General features: G+C 41.0%; 1 protein-coding gene across 11 annotated transcripts in view; it reads left to right on the top strand.

The window, feature by feature from the left end:
* ITPRID1 (ITPR interacting domain containing 1) overlaps positions 1–17,173 on the top strand; it is a 67,414-nt gene that overhangs the window by 23,791 nt on the left and 26,450 nt on the right. For 6 of the 11 annotated variants that reach the window (XM_074575518.1, XM_074575520.1, XM_074575517.1 and 3 more), the window contains 5 exons: positions 7,087–7,138; positions 7,930–8,016; positions 8,609–8,811; positions 14,432–15,024; positions 17,111–17,165. In XM_074575518.1, coding sequence (XP_074431619.1) covers positions 7,087–7,138; positions 7,930–8,016; positions 8,609–8,811; positions 14,432–15,024; positions 17,111–17,165 — 990 coding nt within the window. Of the gene's footprint in view, positions 1–2,069; positions 2,129–4,174; positions 4,358–7,086; positions 7,139–7,929; positions 8,017–8,608; positions 8,812–14,431; positions 15,025–17,110; positions 17,166–17,173 lie in introns of those variants that run through there. The other 5 variants (XM_074575525.1, XM_074575527.1, XM_074575523.1 and 2 more) reach the window with 4 other exon arrangements.

Genomic DNA, 17,173 nt, shown 5'->3' with positions numbered 1-17,173 from the left:
TATTGGAAAAACTTCTCATAGGATCTGAGAAAAGCATTTTATTTTTTTTTTCTCTGTTCTTTATTGCAAAAGCATACTTAGTGTTCTGCTGTCACACTGAAACAGCCTGGTCACCATAAATATGCTCAAATACTTTTCTGTATGGAAATGGAATGTCTTGGGAATTTAACGGCTGCCTTAAGTCAAAGTATCTGAGATTTGCTGCTGCTGCCTCCTAATTCATACCTGTATAACTACAAGTTTAGTTGCATATTTCTCAATATTAAAGCTAACCATGCGCTGTCTACTCAAGTATTGGTGCACCTGGATATGGAGATGTTTGCATTCATAAACGTCAAAAGAAAGTGGATAAATATTAACCAAGTGTGATTGAGTAATCACTTGACAAATGGAAAGCGAAGAGTAATATTAACAGCGCTATCCAGTAGGTATCATACAGCGTGAGGAATACGGTGTGAAGCTGATGAAGTTCAAGATCCTATTTCAGTGAAACAAACACACTTTACTGTAGTTGGTGGCAAGGAGAATGGGTCTGTTAAATGCTGGCAACCGAAGTGAGACAAATCTGTCTGGGAACCTGCCATAAACTGTTTATGTGTTTTTCAATTTTTAGAAACTTTTCACTTCTTGCATTCAGTAGTAGAAAGCTTCTGTAAATTTCTCGCTGATGCAGAGCCCTCAATTCCTACCTTGAAACCTCCTTGGAGGGGAGGGGGAGAAGAAAAAAAAAAAAGATATTTCCAAGATGTTCTCAGTGTGTTATCAAATGAACAAAACACACAGAACATGGAAACCAGCCAGTCATTCATTCCATCGACAGATTTGCAGAGCTAAATTTGCTTCTGGAGAGCAGTTAGAAATTAAAACACACAGATGATGAGTGGTGCTGGCACCCAAACTGTGATCAAGAGGACACTCTTGTCTGAAAAGATGTACCCTATCAGATTAATCATTATGTGTTAATTAATTTGAAATCAAAAGGATGTCTTCTGCTGTCTATGCACAGGAAATTAATGGTGATAGTACTAATTAAATGTAATGGAAGTTACCTCTGTACTTCCCACATCTGGGGCCAAACTCTTTATTGCCCTTCATGTTGTGTCATTTACAGTTCAGTCCCATTGTAGCATCTTACCCCCATTGTGCCCTGCTGTAAATGGCTGTGCAAGTCATCAGGCAATGGAGAATCAGGCTGGTGCATTACTCATCTGGGAAATGAGCTAATTTCAATTAAACTAGTTCTAAACTTTGACTTCTAACGCTGAGAAGGTGTGTCACTGCGTCTCCTCCGCTGTGAGTCATCCTAAAATGAAAAAATGGTCCTTCCGCCTCACTCTGCGCCTTTACTCCCGAAAACCACTACTGCCCTTTCTTTGATGTCCTTCTGTTGCTCAGGCACTTCTGGCAACTTCCCTGACAGATGGGAGGCTCCATTTCCTTGAAGGTTTTTTTCTTTGTCCGAATGCAGTGACAGGTATTTTCTTACCGTTCATGAGTAACTGCAGTGCTCTGACTGAAAGGACTTTGAGAGGCCACAGAAAGTAGATGAGACTCTGGACTCCCTCTGCCAAAGGATTCAGAAACACGGTTCATGCTATATATCCCATTGTCTGCACAAAGGAGATTGCCAGCCTGTTCCTTCAGGCTTTTACTCACGGCTTTTTATTAGTCTCAAGGTCTCCTAAAAAGTAAAAATAGAAATCAGTGTGTGTACCAACCCAAAGACAAATGACAAACTACAACTAAAAATCTAAGTGATTTCAAAGAACGTTGAGTATCCTGGTTTATTTGTCCCAAGAACATTCTCTAAAGGGACAGGAAAGCAATTTTTTTCCCACACTGATCATTGGTGGTTGGCTTTGTAAAAAAAACCTATATGATGGGCAAAGAAGATGTCTAGTGGCTGATGAGCTCTAAAACTGCTGCTGAAACTTTACAATAAGTAAGGGCAGGAGATCTTTTTCTTCAGTTTTCAGACTTGCTTTGTGACATGGCATCAGATCCAGGCCAATGGATCGGCCGTAGATGTGAGGTGGACAAGGGAGGGATTCTGTTGTGCAGCAGAGCACCACGGATGTACCTAGATGAAGACTCTCCGCTATCAGAAGTGATAGACCACCACTGCTTGGTAAGACTGGAAAAAAGGATTCTGCAGATTCTCAGCATCCCGTGGTGACTGAGGGCAATGTCAGTGGTGTTTTTGTGTACTAACCATTGAATCGTGATTATTCAATGAGAATGCCTCCCGCTTTATCTTATGTCCAACTGAGCCATCTTGCAGATCAGAACTTCCCTCTATCCTCTGTCACAAGAGCAAGGTGGCTCCTTAAACTGATGGTCTCAGTGGCTTCAGTTGAACCTGAAGGAAAAGAAGCCTGCCCGTCATATTTTTCAGCAACAAGCTGATTACTTCTGAGCCATCTTTGCTTACCTTCAGGTTGAAAAACTGAATGTAAAGGCAGGAGAGCTGGGATCTGTACCTGGTTTTGCTGCAGGTGTCCTGCATGGCCTTGGGCAAACAAGGTTGATCGCTTGTGCTGTGTTTACCCTGGTTGGTAAAAAGGATGCAATAATTCTTCCTGTGTACAAAAGCGGACTGCCTCTCCCATTCCAAGCTATGCAGGAACTGTGCATCAGGATGCATTCATGCAGAATCATAAAAGCTAGTTTTCCATTTTCATTAGGACCAGTAGATACTTCCAGAATATGGACAATTGGAATAGAGACAAATGAATAATTCAGGATTTTATCTTGCTTTCCAAATTTGGTTGAAAAAAGCCCTCAGATTACTAATGGAAATTACTAGACCTTCTTATGCATTCCAGAATTCACCAAAAATGAAGTACAATGAGGTGGTTAATTGCTATAAAGTGATCTGGCAATACTTTACTTAAGTGCTCAACTTTTTATTTTTAGAAGACTCTATAGAAGAAAATATTCATCACTGGTTGAATTATTGTGTTTTGTAAGTTTGGATCACATTATTACTCAATTATTCGTTGCCTGATTTCCCCAATAGGAATGTCTGCAACACTAAAGTTTCCTGTAGGAAAATTGTGACCCTTGAAAATTCGGAACAAAGTATTTTGCTTTGGCTGATTTCAACCTAAGAATGAGCTTTTTATTTTATTGAACTGCATCAAAATACTCTTTCACAAGTCTTCAGTCTGAACTGACACGTCTTGCTCATGACCCAGCACCTCATGAGAAACGTATCTCAGTGCTCAATTCAGTTCCATGGTATTCTTTGAAGGATAGTGTTTCCCATCATGTGTCTGGATATCCTTCTGATCAAGCTGTCTGCTACATCATGGGAATTTCACAATGCTGGGTGTCCCAAGGGAGATGCAGCCTACCACATGGTGTGATTTATGGTGCAAACTGCAGTTACACGTACCTACAACTCTGTGAGGCAGTGTGCTACTGTAGGGAAATATAGTTTAACGTTGAGCTTACTTAAACTTGAATGTATTTTGTTTACACAAATTCTGATTTTTTCAACTTTTTGTCCTTCTTCGGGATAAAAACAAAGCCTGAAAGACTGGTATTTCTCACGAACTCTTCACTATGACTTCATGTATTCACTGCTTAAGCAAATGCAGCTGAAGTGGATATGGTTAGAGGCAGGGTTGTGCCAGAGAAACAAACAAACAAAAAAAAGTCACAGCCTTAGGAATGATGTTTGGAGGTATGGTGAGGAGCAAAAAATAGCAGTAATCTTATGTAACAGTCGTAGCAGCATTTTCCAGCGGCAGGGTAAGCTTAAGTCAGCCAAACTTTTGCATTGCAGGGCTGGCTATTATCACTGGTGTCATTAATAATTACCATGTCACCATGTAGACACAGATCAGCTGAGAACTATCATACAGCTGCGTCTTATGTGACGCATTGAAAAGGCTTTTGCTTCCATTTCTCTCACTCCTGCCCCTGATAAGCTGATTTAATTAGATTCTTAGTAAAATTTAAGTTCAGAAGTGACAGACTTTACTCATGCAGAATGCTAAAATTTCACGGTCTTTGCCTGAAGCACAAACACAAGATTTGAGTCTCAACACTTAACAGAGGCCGATGTATGTTGAGGAGAAAGTAGGTGATGTTCGCAGACAGCCTATGGCTCTGTTTTTCTACCAGCCATCCCCACTCAGCTCATCAGGGCCCTGAGTGCTTTGTGCTGTGCCTGCCCACCAGGCTGCCTCCCAGACCTCGTCTCTTCTCAGGAAAGAGCAGCCGTTCTTCAGGGGGATTTAATTTCTTTGTCTTTTTTTCATGGTTTTTTTTTTTTGTTTGGGGTTTTTTTTTTTGGTGTCTTACAGCCTATCTATAAGAGGGGTTAAACCACAAGGCCAAGAGCAGGCAGGTAAGACAGAACATCATTTGCCATTTCTAATAGGGACTGCTTCGCTACAAAATATCAAGCATCACAGACCTCTGTGGGGGAGCTATTGGGAAAAAGATTATATTCATGGATATACATGTATTTTTTCCTCTGTTTGGAGTTGTAACGAGAAGATTCTCATGGGTTCTTCAATAGAAAAGTCTTAGGTTCACCTTTTCTGTTGTTGTAGTTTTATTTTCTTCTATTGAAGAAGTGGAGGTTTCCAGGAGAGATTTGCACAGTGATCTGGGAGTTAGGGTACAAGAGTTTCAGATGACTAAAATTCTGCCTGACCTGAATGTAGAACTTCTTTCTGTTCTCGCCTACTTTCCTGATCTGCTGAATGTAGTGAATTCAGAGACTTTTTTTTTTTTTTATGAAAGGAGACAGAAGCCCAAATCACCTCACAGCTCCTCACATATTCCTGAAAACGTCCACATTTCTAGTGCTTTTGGAAGCCCAAAATATTATTTACCAGTGCTTCTATATCTACTCTTTTTGTTTATTGGGCTCACAAGTAAAAGATGCAGTTCAACAACATGTGATTTAATCTTGTCTCCTGTTAATCAGAGATTACTCAGGCTAAAATGCCTTATCTTCCCTCAAGTATCAGTGGCCATATTTTGCTTAGCAAAATATATTATTCATAAGCAAAGATATACTTAGATGTGCAGTAAACAGAGCACCAATTAGCACCACAGTTGGTTTACAAAGTAATTTTTGTTTGTTTGTTTGTTTTCATGAGGTTTTCTGACAGATTTCTAAAGGGCATTATTTCCCCCAAAGTATCTTCCAGTTTGGTAATGAGATTCAGTGTTTCTAGTGTCAGGAACAAAATACACAGATCAGGAAATGTAAATTCTGTGCCCTCCCCACTACTATATCTGTGACCTCTTAAATATGGAGGAAACAATCTCTAATAGTTCAAAATGTCAAGGTCTGTAATGAGGAACTTCTCATGACAGTCTTCTCATTGGAGAAAGAAGTGGAGACTCTAACCATGAGTGAAATGGCCCGTCTTGCACTAAGTGCAAATTTTGTTTACTGTCACTGGGATGGCTCAGCCTTGGTAATGGTATGTTGACATGTTCTTGACCCACAGCAATATGGGATAATTCAACTTATTTTAACCTACAGCAAAAGATAGTTAAGGCATCATACCCAGGGTTTATCTGCTTTGAGAGTACAGCTACACCAGCCACTGCCTCTCACTCAACTTGCAATAACCTACTGCCCATTTGATCATGAGTCTCAGCCCTGGATTTTTTGGTGACTTACTACTTCCTACATCTCCTAGAAACACTGGGTTTCTCATCATTAAATTATTTACGTAACACCCTGGTCAGTGTTTCTCGGTGCTAGGTTTTTAATTTGGCAGCACTTGTGTTCATTCAGTCCTGACAATATTAAGTATTGAGGAAATCACAGCAGCAGCCAGTTTGTGGTATAATGTTTTGTTGCAGAGAGGAGTGCCTACGTGCTGCTAGGGAAAAATTGTATTAACTCTCACTTTCAGATCTTATTTTTTACATTCTCAAGCATTTTTATAGTGAATCTACAGCTTCTGTTGGCATGTGAGTAGGAAATGGTACACAATAAGTTGCTGATTCTTATTCAAATTATGCTCAGTTTGCTGCTAGAAAGTCTGGTTTATGTTATCACAGCAAATTACAGGATGTCAGTAACCTTTATGTTCTCAATTTGGATGGATATCCTTGTACGGAGTAAGCCAGAAGAAGCTTGTGTTAGAATTTAGGAGCGGAAGAATAATCCAGTAGAGAACATGAAAGGATGTTTTCTCCTTCTTTATTGACACAATTTTGTTAAATAGAAAAGAAAACTAAAAGCTGGACAAAAAAAATATTCATCTTGTGGAATGCAGAAGGATGTCTACTGTGCTCTGAGGCAAACGCTACCCCAGCTTTCAGAGGATCAACAAATGTGTTATTTCAGTGTTAGGAGGGGAAGTGACAGCTACAGGCACTGCGTATTTGCATCTGACTTACTCCCATTTCATCACCGTGAAATGATGAGAAGTGCATCTTACAGCTCGTAGGTGTAGCACACTTGGAGTCCAGTGAACAATGTTAGCAGTTCTTGGACAAATATTTTTCCCTTCCAGTAACTCTTGCAGTTGTCCCACAACTGTCTCACTCCTCTCAAACACATTTAGAGCATGATGCAAAGCCCAGAGAAATCAATAGTAAAATACTTACAACATCCCAGTTAATTACACCTGAAAAACTGTTATGCCAAAAAAAGTTGTGCCAGCATGTGCTGGCATAAGAATTTAAATTAATATATTTTAGTTGTATTTTTTTACTCTAAAGGCAGGGATTGAAAGTTATTTTCATAATATTAGCTGTATGTTTATCTCCAATGGCTCTGCAGCAGACAGTGAAGCCCGATTCATAGTGCTTACTTTTAAATATCAGGGGCTTAGAGTGTACAGCTACCGGTTTATGAAATATATAGGCACCTTTTTTCCCCATCTTTTTGACATGTATTGCATTTATTGATGACTAACACATACTATGAGTTGAGCTTCCCACAATGGTATTGTTCTGCAAATTTGCCACTCGGGCTAAAATGTTTCCTTATACAATGCCATCAGTCTTTTGGTCTTTTTGCTAGTTTGACACATTTCTGTTTTGAGGGGAGGAAAAAAAAAGGTAAGAAAACAAATTATTTTTATTTCTTCTTGTTTGCAGTTTCCGTGCTAGTACCAGAAATGGTACAAAAGACTGTGCAAAGCGACAGGAGGTAGGTGTCAAGATACCATAGAGATCTAGTATAAATTCTATTTTCCTTCCTTTTCTTTATGACAAAAGGAGGAATTTTAGGGTTTTGTGTTAGTTCAAAAATCTTCCTGTCCCTAAAGGCCTGTTAAAGATGTGAGCTGATGGATAACCTGCAATGATAAAAGAAAATGATCAAGGCAATGCTTCTACTGTATATAAACATTTGCTACTCATCTTGATAGGTATGAGTAGGTAAAGTTAAGCTTGAGTGTAATGAAAGCATGTCGCCTTACCTATTGAGAAAGGCTACCATGCTGCAGGATGTTCCTTTTGCAGTGAGCAGGCTCTGAAAAGCAGTTATTTCTCTGTAGATTAGCGGATACAAACACAACGAGAAGCAAAGCGCAGAATTATTCTCAGGTGCCACTCCTGCTGCTGCAACTCATTGTGCCTTGTCTCTCCAAAACTTTGTTAAGAGCAATTATATCTTCTGAAGTAGGTGGCTAGAGAAACCGTGCTCCCTAAAGGTTCCCCAAAGATTCACCATCTGTCAAAAGTGAGCCATTCTGCCACCTTTATAATTAGCATTTACTGGTACCTCACACCTACGTTCTCACACCTACTGTAACATACTGTTCTTGAGAATAAGCGTATTGCCACACTCTTACGACGACTCTTCTTCTAAGGCATTGCTATTATGTATCGCTATAAACCAAGACAAAATGCAAATGTTTACTCTAGGAAAAAAATCATAATGACATCCCAGAGGAGCACATGAGTAAACACATTTCATTGTTGCTTTTTTCCAATCAGGTCCCTGCAAAAGCGTTCAGAAAGTCCGGTTATGTCAAGATGCAACAGTCTCAGTTCTTCCCACTCGCTCACCAGTGCACCCCAGAGGTTAGTTATTGCTGTGTATTTCAAGCTAGGAATACAAGGAAATAGCCCATTTAGAGATCAAAAAATGTGAGTAAAACTTTCAATAAGCAGTTCAAGGCCTTAGTTTGTAAAAGGCGTCTCCTCGCTTATTTTAACAAGATCAAAATGACCATCTTAATAACAGGTGTCTGATATCAAATGCGTTTGTACCAGTAAAAAAAGAAACCTACCTGGAACTGCAGTGGCTTGAAACTTTTGAATCCACTGGAAGGTAAAAGTCTGCGAGGTCTTACGGCAGATGCAGCGTGCCTTGTCTGCATTGTGCCTAGAGAGAAGTGAGCCCACAGAGCTGTGAACCTACACCTTTTATTAATGTTCCCTTTGCTAAGCTATCTAGATCCCGTGCCACCAAATTCCTTTGGGGATAGGAACGTGTGTTAATCTCTTAGCAATGTGAGCAAAAATGACTACTTGCACTTAAGCAGTAGTCTCCACAAGAGGGGAGAAAAAGGGAAGAGAATTATTTAACAAAAACAAGACCATATGATAGCTACTGCAAGAGAAAAGTGGTACTAAGACAGTGGTGTAAATAATCCTGATGTTTTCGCCACAGCATCACTGAATGGCTGGCGCTCTGGGAAAAGGATCCCGTGGAGATTCTTCTTGATTTGGGGTTTGGCACAGAAGAACCTGATGTCTGCACTAAAATCCCTCCTCGATTCCTCAGTGGTGCTTCTGTAGCAAAAGGGATCAATATCCGAGTGTTTTTGGAAGCTCAAAAGCAGCGGATGGACATTGAGAGACCAAACTTATATGGTAAGGGGAGATATTTTGACAAAAGGAGGAATTTTAGCCAGGAGGTAAAATAAATAGCAGGGGGGACTGTGAGGATAGGAAAGAAGAGGCTTATGAAAAAAAATGCATGAAAAAGGGACGTGTATTCAGGAGACATCAAAAATCCTCATATATGCTTTTGTGGCAATGATGATTCCTAATGTGACTGAAATACAGTTTACCTCTCCTCAGCTCTGGACTCTGATTTGAGTGCAAGAGCTACCAACTTATGGCATTTTAAAACATAACTGCCTGTCCCCTCACTCTAAGACCTACCCCACCATCAGATTGTTGTTGGTGTCACAGAGGCTGCATAAATGAACATGGGTCTATTGCCCCAGCGACTTCACTGGCAACATGTACCCACCACCATTGGTGGTGTAAGCTGATGCACAGGATGTTGAATTCAGCCAGGCCAGACGTGGGCTTGCATTCCCTTTTCCCCTTGGTGAAAGCAGGACCCCTCTGACAGGGAGACGTGGCAAGCAGATGACAAGTTTTTAACTTGCCGTGATTAGAGCTGCCAGAGCTTGTGCATCAGACCCAAAAATCCCTAACTAAAACCCAGCAGTTTTATGGTTCAAATACGCCCTAAAATGTAGATGAGGATTGTATTTTAAGTGCAATAAAATCACACCATTTAAGGCACACAGTCTTGATTTTTATTCATTTAGATGGTTTTAGTTCTCGTTTTGTGTCTTTTGCACTTGAGAAATGAATACAAGGTACTCACCCTAAAGATATATCTGCATTAAAACAGCATTGTTAATTTGCTGGTGTATCACCCATCTGAAAAGTCCAATTTTGACATCATTTCCCCTCACGTTTGCTGCACAGGATAGACAGATGGATCTTGAAATCTTCTGTTTACTTAAGATGCTCAGCAAAGCAGGATCTCTCACATAGCCCGTGCATTCCCCCGTTTAGAATTACACCAAGGAAGCAGTATGGATGGAATGAGAATTGAAACAGAAATGTCAGAGCATTGTGAAAAATGTGTTTTTCTCTCTCCCCCCCCCTTTTTTTTTTTTTATAGCAAGCCCCATGCACACATTTCAATATTTACAGCAAACTGACACATCAAACAGGTTTCTCAGCTCTCACTTCCTTTCTCTCTCTGTAACTCTTCTGAGAGAGAGGGAGAGAGGAATCAGAGATAATCAGTATGAGAGGATGGTGGATGGAAACCTCAGGGAAGAAGGTAGAGAGCTAGGAGGGAATGAGAGAAGAGAAAGAGCCTCTGAGGGAAGGAGTTTGCACAGTGAAGGCAGGCAGTGGTAAGCCAAGGTGTGAATTTAATGACTCCTCCTGCAGTCATCCTCAATGGGAGCACTCTTAGTACGTGTTAATGGCTTATCTGTACGGGGGAGTTGCTGTGAAGTAAGATAAGATCTGGATTTCTGTTTTGGTGGGTGTGATGTCCATCAAAGCACATTATCTTGCTTTTGACAGTTTGGGAGGGGGTTTTCACACCATCTGCTTAGGCCTCCTAAGTAAGTGCCAGGGCTGGGAACGTTTAATGGAGAGAGGTGGGATTCATCCACCAGAGATACTTACCTCTTCTCTTTTCACTGACTACATATTTCGGTATAAGCGGTGATTAACCTCAGCCTGGTTCACTGCACCAAATCACAGGCATTTAGCTGAAGCACCATCTCAAGGGCCGTAATCACTGTAGAGTCTTTCTATCTCCATAGCAAGTGGAGAGAGTCAGGCAACTCCTGCGGATGGTCATCCAGACACCAGTTAAAACACCTCTCAGAAGAAGCCAGAGTCTGTCTCAGTGACCATGTAGGTAATCTTGCACAAGTACCTTCCTACAGCTGGTGTTCCAGGAGAAGACTTACAGCTAAAAAGGGATGCATCGGGTTTAGTGTGGAAATGCCTGAGGAATATCATCAAATAGCATTTGTTTGCAAACTGTTTTTTTCCAGTCTTGTCTAATGATTTTTTGCAGTGAGGTACAGCAAGAAGGAAGAGTGACAAATTCACGTTTATTAGATTTTAAAATGGATTGCATCTCTAGAACAGGACCTAATCTATCTGCTTTCAGTACTATTACAGCACCTAAATCTTCAGGCATCTGGTGAGCCAGCTCTTCTAAAGCAGAAGCCTACGTTCCCTGTAACGGCAATGAGGAGAACAGGTGCTTTTGAAGGACTCCAGAAGATGACTCAGAAAAAGACCCTTCTCTGCAAATTAAGTAGAAGGTTCAGGTCTGGAGGTGTTCCACAGCATTTACCTCTCCGTGAACAATTTAGGGAGCTCCAGACTCCTTACTGTCAGAGGACTGCTTCACCAGGGCATTGAAACAAAAGTGCCAAAATGAGGCAGAGCACGTGCCACCTCTGGAGATTTCAAGACTGTATTGAACCGCTGTTCCTAGAGACCTGCTGGATGAATTCAGTTATTGTCACCCTGGTTGGTTTATTATCACTGAACCGTTTCGATGCAAATACAGTCTGAATCCCTCTCATCTGTCTCTAACCATGGAAAAGGAAAAAATTGTTTAATCTGAGTTAGTGAATGCCTGAGAGATTATCTCATTTTCAGTTTACTTTCTCCTATTCTCTGAATCAGCAGAGAAAGTAAATTGGTTTAGTCGACGTGTGTTACTCTGAGAAAGTGAGAGATAAGGCAAAACATTGTACGTACAGTATGGAAGACAAGAAACCTGGAGGGAAAAATGGAGAGGGAGGTGAGAGAGACCAAGGATTTCCATAGCAGAGTGATCCCTCTTCACTTTTATATTTCATTCATTTCCTAGTGCAGTTCTTTTCTGTTTCAGTATGGCTCTTCCCTGCTTGTGATGAACATAGTTTTCTAGGCCTCCTTCACTGCTGATTAGACCTTTTAAAATACATGTGGATTGTTATGGAGTTATTTATTAGTTGTCCCTTCACTGGGTCCTGTTTCCCCACATTGGCAGAGAGAGTTTTCAAAAGGTTCAGTTCACAAAAATAAGGTGTATTTGCAAAAATGTTGGTCGCCCTTTCAGTTTCTCAGCCAGATCCAGAAGAAAAACTTATCCCCATCGTTTGCAGGTGGTGAAAATTTTACTGACCTCAAGTGAAATTTGACTTCCGAACTGAAGAAATACAATCACTTGACCATCAGAAATTACATTATGTGAAAAGTAATGATATTTCTGAATATGTTGTTCCCCAAATTCTTTGAAAATGTCAAGTTTCTGAACACTTTAGTACAGAAATGTTGAAATGTTTCGATCTGATGCTTAATAATAAAAAAACCCACGTTCCAGTGCCACCTATCCGTACTGCTATATCTAAATCTTCTTCGGGGTTGGGGTTTTGTTTCTGGAGATTTTTCACTCTCGTTTCTGTCTTTCTCAGCTGCTGCAAGCCCCTCACTGGAGCTGTAGCTCAAGTCTCGCTCTCCTCTGTGAGATGAGTGCATTAGTTAGACGCCATTTCCCACGATACGTGGCTGTACTGTGACCACCACAGGTCAGCTGGGAGCGAGGTGCGCACGTCATTGGAGAGATATATAGATTTCATTTTTACTTTTCCTGAGAAAGACTGAGCCATTTCAGATGTCTTGATTTTTCACACTTAAATTTTTGATTTTTTTCCAAATTCTGCCATTTGCTGTGAAAAGAAGTTGTTGAGTGTAAGTTTCTTGCTGGCTGCGGAAATGTTCTGTGTTCCTTCATTCCACTGTGGGCCTGCTGAAGCCTTTCCAAATCTTTCATGAAGATAACTATGTGAGCCTATGTAATATCAGATTCAAGGAAGGAGGAACAAAACTGTGAGCTACCCCTCCTACATTATAAAACGGTTGATCATAAAGTCATTAGAAGACCTGTAAAAGATACAGATTCTATTGAAGATTCATTGATCTTGTTTACAGCATAGCCATTTGCTGTTTCGGCTGAAGTTTCTAGTGAAAATGAATCCCTGTTTATGCCCTTTAATAACTCATTTGTGCTACAGATTTAGACTATTTTGCATCAGGCTGCAGGGACTACAGAAATATTATCAGCCTCTTGCCTATTTGAGGCGTGATCCTTGGGGAACACCCTGAGAAACTGAAGGGACTGCTTGCCTGGAGAGAAATAGTCCATGAAGCAAGGCTGTCCCTGACAATTTCTTCGTAACCTGTGTATTTATTACATTGCACATGAGTCAGAGGGGTTTTTATGTTGTTCATTTATCATTTCTCTTGTTGTTTGCTTTGTTCTTCAGGTATCCCAGGCTCTTTGAAATAATTCACAAAAGCTAAGCAGTGTGTAAAGATTATTTCAAATTGCTGCAAGTTTGGTTCTGGTTCAAATGAAAAGACGCATTGGGCTGTTGTGCTACTGTCAGTCAAAGGACATTAGCACTTGGCATTTTTATGGCCTGACATAGTGGGAGCCAGATGAAATACTGAGGATAAAATGTGCTTTACATGGAGAGGGTGTGGTAGTGCAGTGGATGTGCAAAACCAAAAATTGTTTACTCTGACATCCCAAACCTACGCGAACGGAAACTATGCAACACTGCGTAATGTGTGTACTGACGGATGAGACAGCTCCTTTAAGCATCAGGTGAAACCTTTGACCATATCGTAAAACGCGTCAACAAATGCAACATTTTCCTCCAGTGTTAAAATGGCAATGTCTGGGGGCAAAGAAGATAAGGAGTATTCTTGAGATATAGTAACTATCAGGAATTGTATGTCACAGGATTGATCCTCGATGCAAAGGACCAACTCAGATCCATGTTAAATATCCCCTTGTCTAATTGTCAGTGATGCCGCGTGCAGACTGCATGCAGTAAATTTGGCTGCTCTCTAGGAGAAATGGCAGCCAAGAAAGCTAGCATTTTGCCATCTACTGTCCTCAATGAATCTCTCAAGGAAGGAGGAGTCCTGGTGACATATTCATTGCCTCAGGATAGGTACAGACACAACATGCAAGCAAACGTGTTTCTTTGTATAAATAACTTCATAGTGTTGTAGTGATGGAAAACTCCAGGATCCCCTAGAGAAAACATTATTTGCTTCTCTTTAGATGTTATGCCATGGAAAAAATGACCCAGAAATTACAGGAGGTTGGTGCAATGAAAAAAAATATCTGTGAACCTTTATACAACATCAGTTATAAGTTTCTGGGGGATAAGTGTTTTGCTTTGTGCTGCTATGAAAATGAGAATGTAGCTTCCGTGATCAATTTTTATCAGTTAATGGCTATATGCATTTTGCAGTTATCCTGGACAGTTGCCAGCTGCAAACATTTGAGATCCTTTTTAATAACTTTATTCCCATGAATTTTAATAAGTCCTCAAAAATGGCATCCAAGTCTGTCCCAGCCAACCAGAGAATTTCAGGCTGGATTCTGTAACCTTTATTCACACAGAGCATTATTCAGCTGCACTTGACCCAACGAATTCAACATTGCGTAAGTGTTTGTCTAATATAAAGAACTATGCAATGACGTCTGTAATGTAGCCTGAATGGATCTTCTGGAGGCAAATGGAAAAAATTAGCCACTTTTGTAGTATGTTTCTTGGCAATGAAAAGTTTGAATAATCATTGTACCTTATTATTTCAAATTATATTTTTTAATAACCATGTTGCCTTCCATTCTGCCCAACTTAAGAACGTTTTCGACAGCTGGAAGTACTTGACCACGTAACCAGTGCTCTCTCATCTTTGCTGACGGACGTCAACACCCAACAGACCAAAGCACAGGATGCAGGGGGGTATGAGACTGACCTCTTGGATGCTGCAAAGAGCGGACCTGGAGTCACACGGGCAAAGCGGAGAAGAATCGGTCAGCTCCTGAAAAGGGCTTCTCAGCAGACAGTGCTGCTGAAACAGGGCTTGCTGGCACCTGGGGAAGCCAACTTGCCCAGCAGGAAAGGGCAGCTCTGTTCTTGTGTAGATATTGCTGAGAGGGCGACAGTCCAGGCGGGCTTTTCTGCATGTGTTACGTTGGGCTGTCTGACGCAGGAGCAAACCCCCAGAGGCAAAGGTGCCTTGGCATATCCCGCATCCCAGTGTCCACCCACTCCACTGGGGAAGGCCTGGGCTTCATCACACCTAGTTGCAAAACAGCCCCACTTTTCTCCTGCGTGTGAGGTGCCTGCCAAAGACAGGCAAAGAAAGGAGCCACCTTCGCTTGTGACCCACACTCTCAAAAAAGTGGCTGACCTAAACCGCAAGCTGCCAGACTCATTCGAAATGGAAGAGGTGAGGTGGATTTTTGTGTATTGTGCTAGTAATGTATCTCCACCCATATTTATGGTATAAGTTTGGATTCTCTTTTTTCAGGATGGAAGCTCACGTAAATTACTTGAACACACACCATGCAGCAGCATTATGGGGAAAACCAGTGGGATTTACACTACTCGTTGGGGTTTTGATTATTTTAAATTGTCTTTGTGTTAGGATACTGTCAAAGAAGTTGGCACTGAAGTTACTGAGGTAGGATTCATTCAACCAGTATGATAGTGGAAGATGCCAATATGTTTTATGCAGCGCTAGGTTTTGGTTTTTTTATAGAAGGAAGTTGCAGGAACACTAATACATATGGTAAAGGATATTTTTACAGATCCAGTCATTAACCAGGGTTGGAGGTTTTTTTCTATCTTTTTTTTTTTTTTTCCCCCTAAGATCATTTTCTGGTGTGTGCTTTCAGAAAGTTGCATCACAAAATTAGCCTTGGTTTTATAGCAGCATTTGAAATATTTTATCGTTCTGTAAGCTGAGCATCCTAAAACCAGAATAACTCCAAACAGCAGCTTGTTCTCATATCCAGTCTGCAAAGTCCATGATACTCAGTTATATGTATGTTTTAGCAACAAGGGGTTGTCAGTGGGGGTTCAACATGAAGTAGCAGAGACCAGGACACTTGCCAGTCCCTTTCTAACATCTAGAATTGTTGTGTGAGCAGCAGTTTTTCTGGCCATACTACTGCAGAAAAGGGACTATGGTAGGATACTCTCCAATCATACAGACTCCACTGTAAGAATCAAAGAAAGGAGGAGAAATGGGATGGCTGGCAGCCCCCTGGAAATATATGGAGCATGGGAGGGAAGGAGGAAGGGCAGGAAGGGAAGGAAAGGAGGGAGCAGCGAATGGCTGGAAAAGGTGGGAGGCTTTAAAAAGTTTTCCAATTTCTAAAGCATTGGAAAAGGTCAGGTTAAGATGGTGGCATTCTTCTCAAGGAAAGCGTATTTACCTTTTGAAGTCCTTCCAAAGGTGTATTTTTCTGTGAAAGGTTTGGTGCAGCCTTCATATAGGCAGAGCGGATTCAAAAATTGGAGCATGGGCCCGATTACCAGCCTCAGTGGGGGAGAGGGTGTCTTTCAGAGATCTCCGGCGTAGCAAATTTATAATCCCAAAGCAGCCCATATGTCTTTGTAAAGCACTTAACATGCTGGACTTGCAGCTCTGTGACTAGAGGCTTGCACAAAAATGGGGATATTGACAGAGCAGTAAATGCAGATGATTGTAAACTCCCCAGTTTGATGTCTAAGACAATTTGGTGAATGCTGTATGTTCAAATTAGACAGGCTATATACTGTTTAACTTCTAAGTATTCTCTACCACATGATTAAATTAAGGCTGTAAGAACTGTGTACTGGCTGAAACCATCAGGCCACCTAAATCGTTAGTCTGGTAATGGCCAGCACAGACGTGTGGGGAGCAGAATAACAGCCTCATATAGAGCGATCCTTCTCTCGTATTCTTCTAGCCTTTGACAATGGGGGGCTTAGAGATCTCTTGAGATACAGACTGGAGGACACACCTAACGTGCACGTTCATGTGTTACTTGTATCTAATAGATCCCCAGGAGTTTATGCAGCATCATGACCTGATGTTCCCCTTGATACTATGAAAAAGTCAAACAGGTCTTCATTCCTAGAGAAGAAGATTCTGACCTTACATACACTCTTTGTCAAGAATTTGCCTCCATATGGTTACATTTCCCTGAGTTTCTTCTCCTAAGTAATTTTTTTTTTTCTAGGGACATTTCTCCGAGGCTGTTCAAACAAGATTATTAGCGTAGTTACGTGTTGGGACCCTTTATGTATTGCTTACTTCAAGCAAGGCTTGGAAAGGTTCTGAGACTAGAGGCTAGCTTGTGACAAGAACAATTATTTTTAAAAGAGACAACACAAAAGGAACCATCTGAAAGATTTCATGCTTTCACTTTGCAACATCCAGAATTCTTTTGGTTTTTGTTCCTACCTCCCTTCCCCATAATAAGGCATGCAGTCATAATCATTACCATCAATAATAAATGTTCCTCTTCGCTCCCTTTTCTTTTCAGGTTCAGAGTTTTGAGGATGAAACACCATGTGGAAATGGTCCTGACACCGCTTTAGGTGAGTGT

This window comes from Larus michahellis, chromosome 2 (genome assembly GCF_964199755.1).
Source record: "Larus michahellis chromosome 2, bLarMic1.1, whole genome shotgun sequence".
Classification (NCBI taxonomy): domain Eukaryota; kingdom Metazoa; phylum Chordata; class Aves; order Charadriiformes; family Laridae; genus Larus; species Larus michahellis.
The sequence above is the reverse complement of the archived record's forward strand: the minus strand, read 5'-3'. Positions and strand labels throughout refer to the sequence as shown.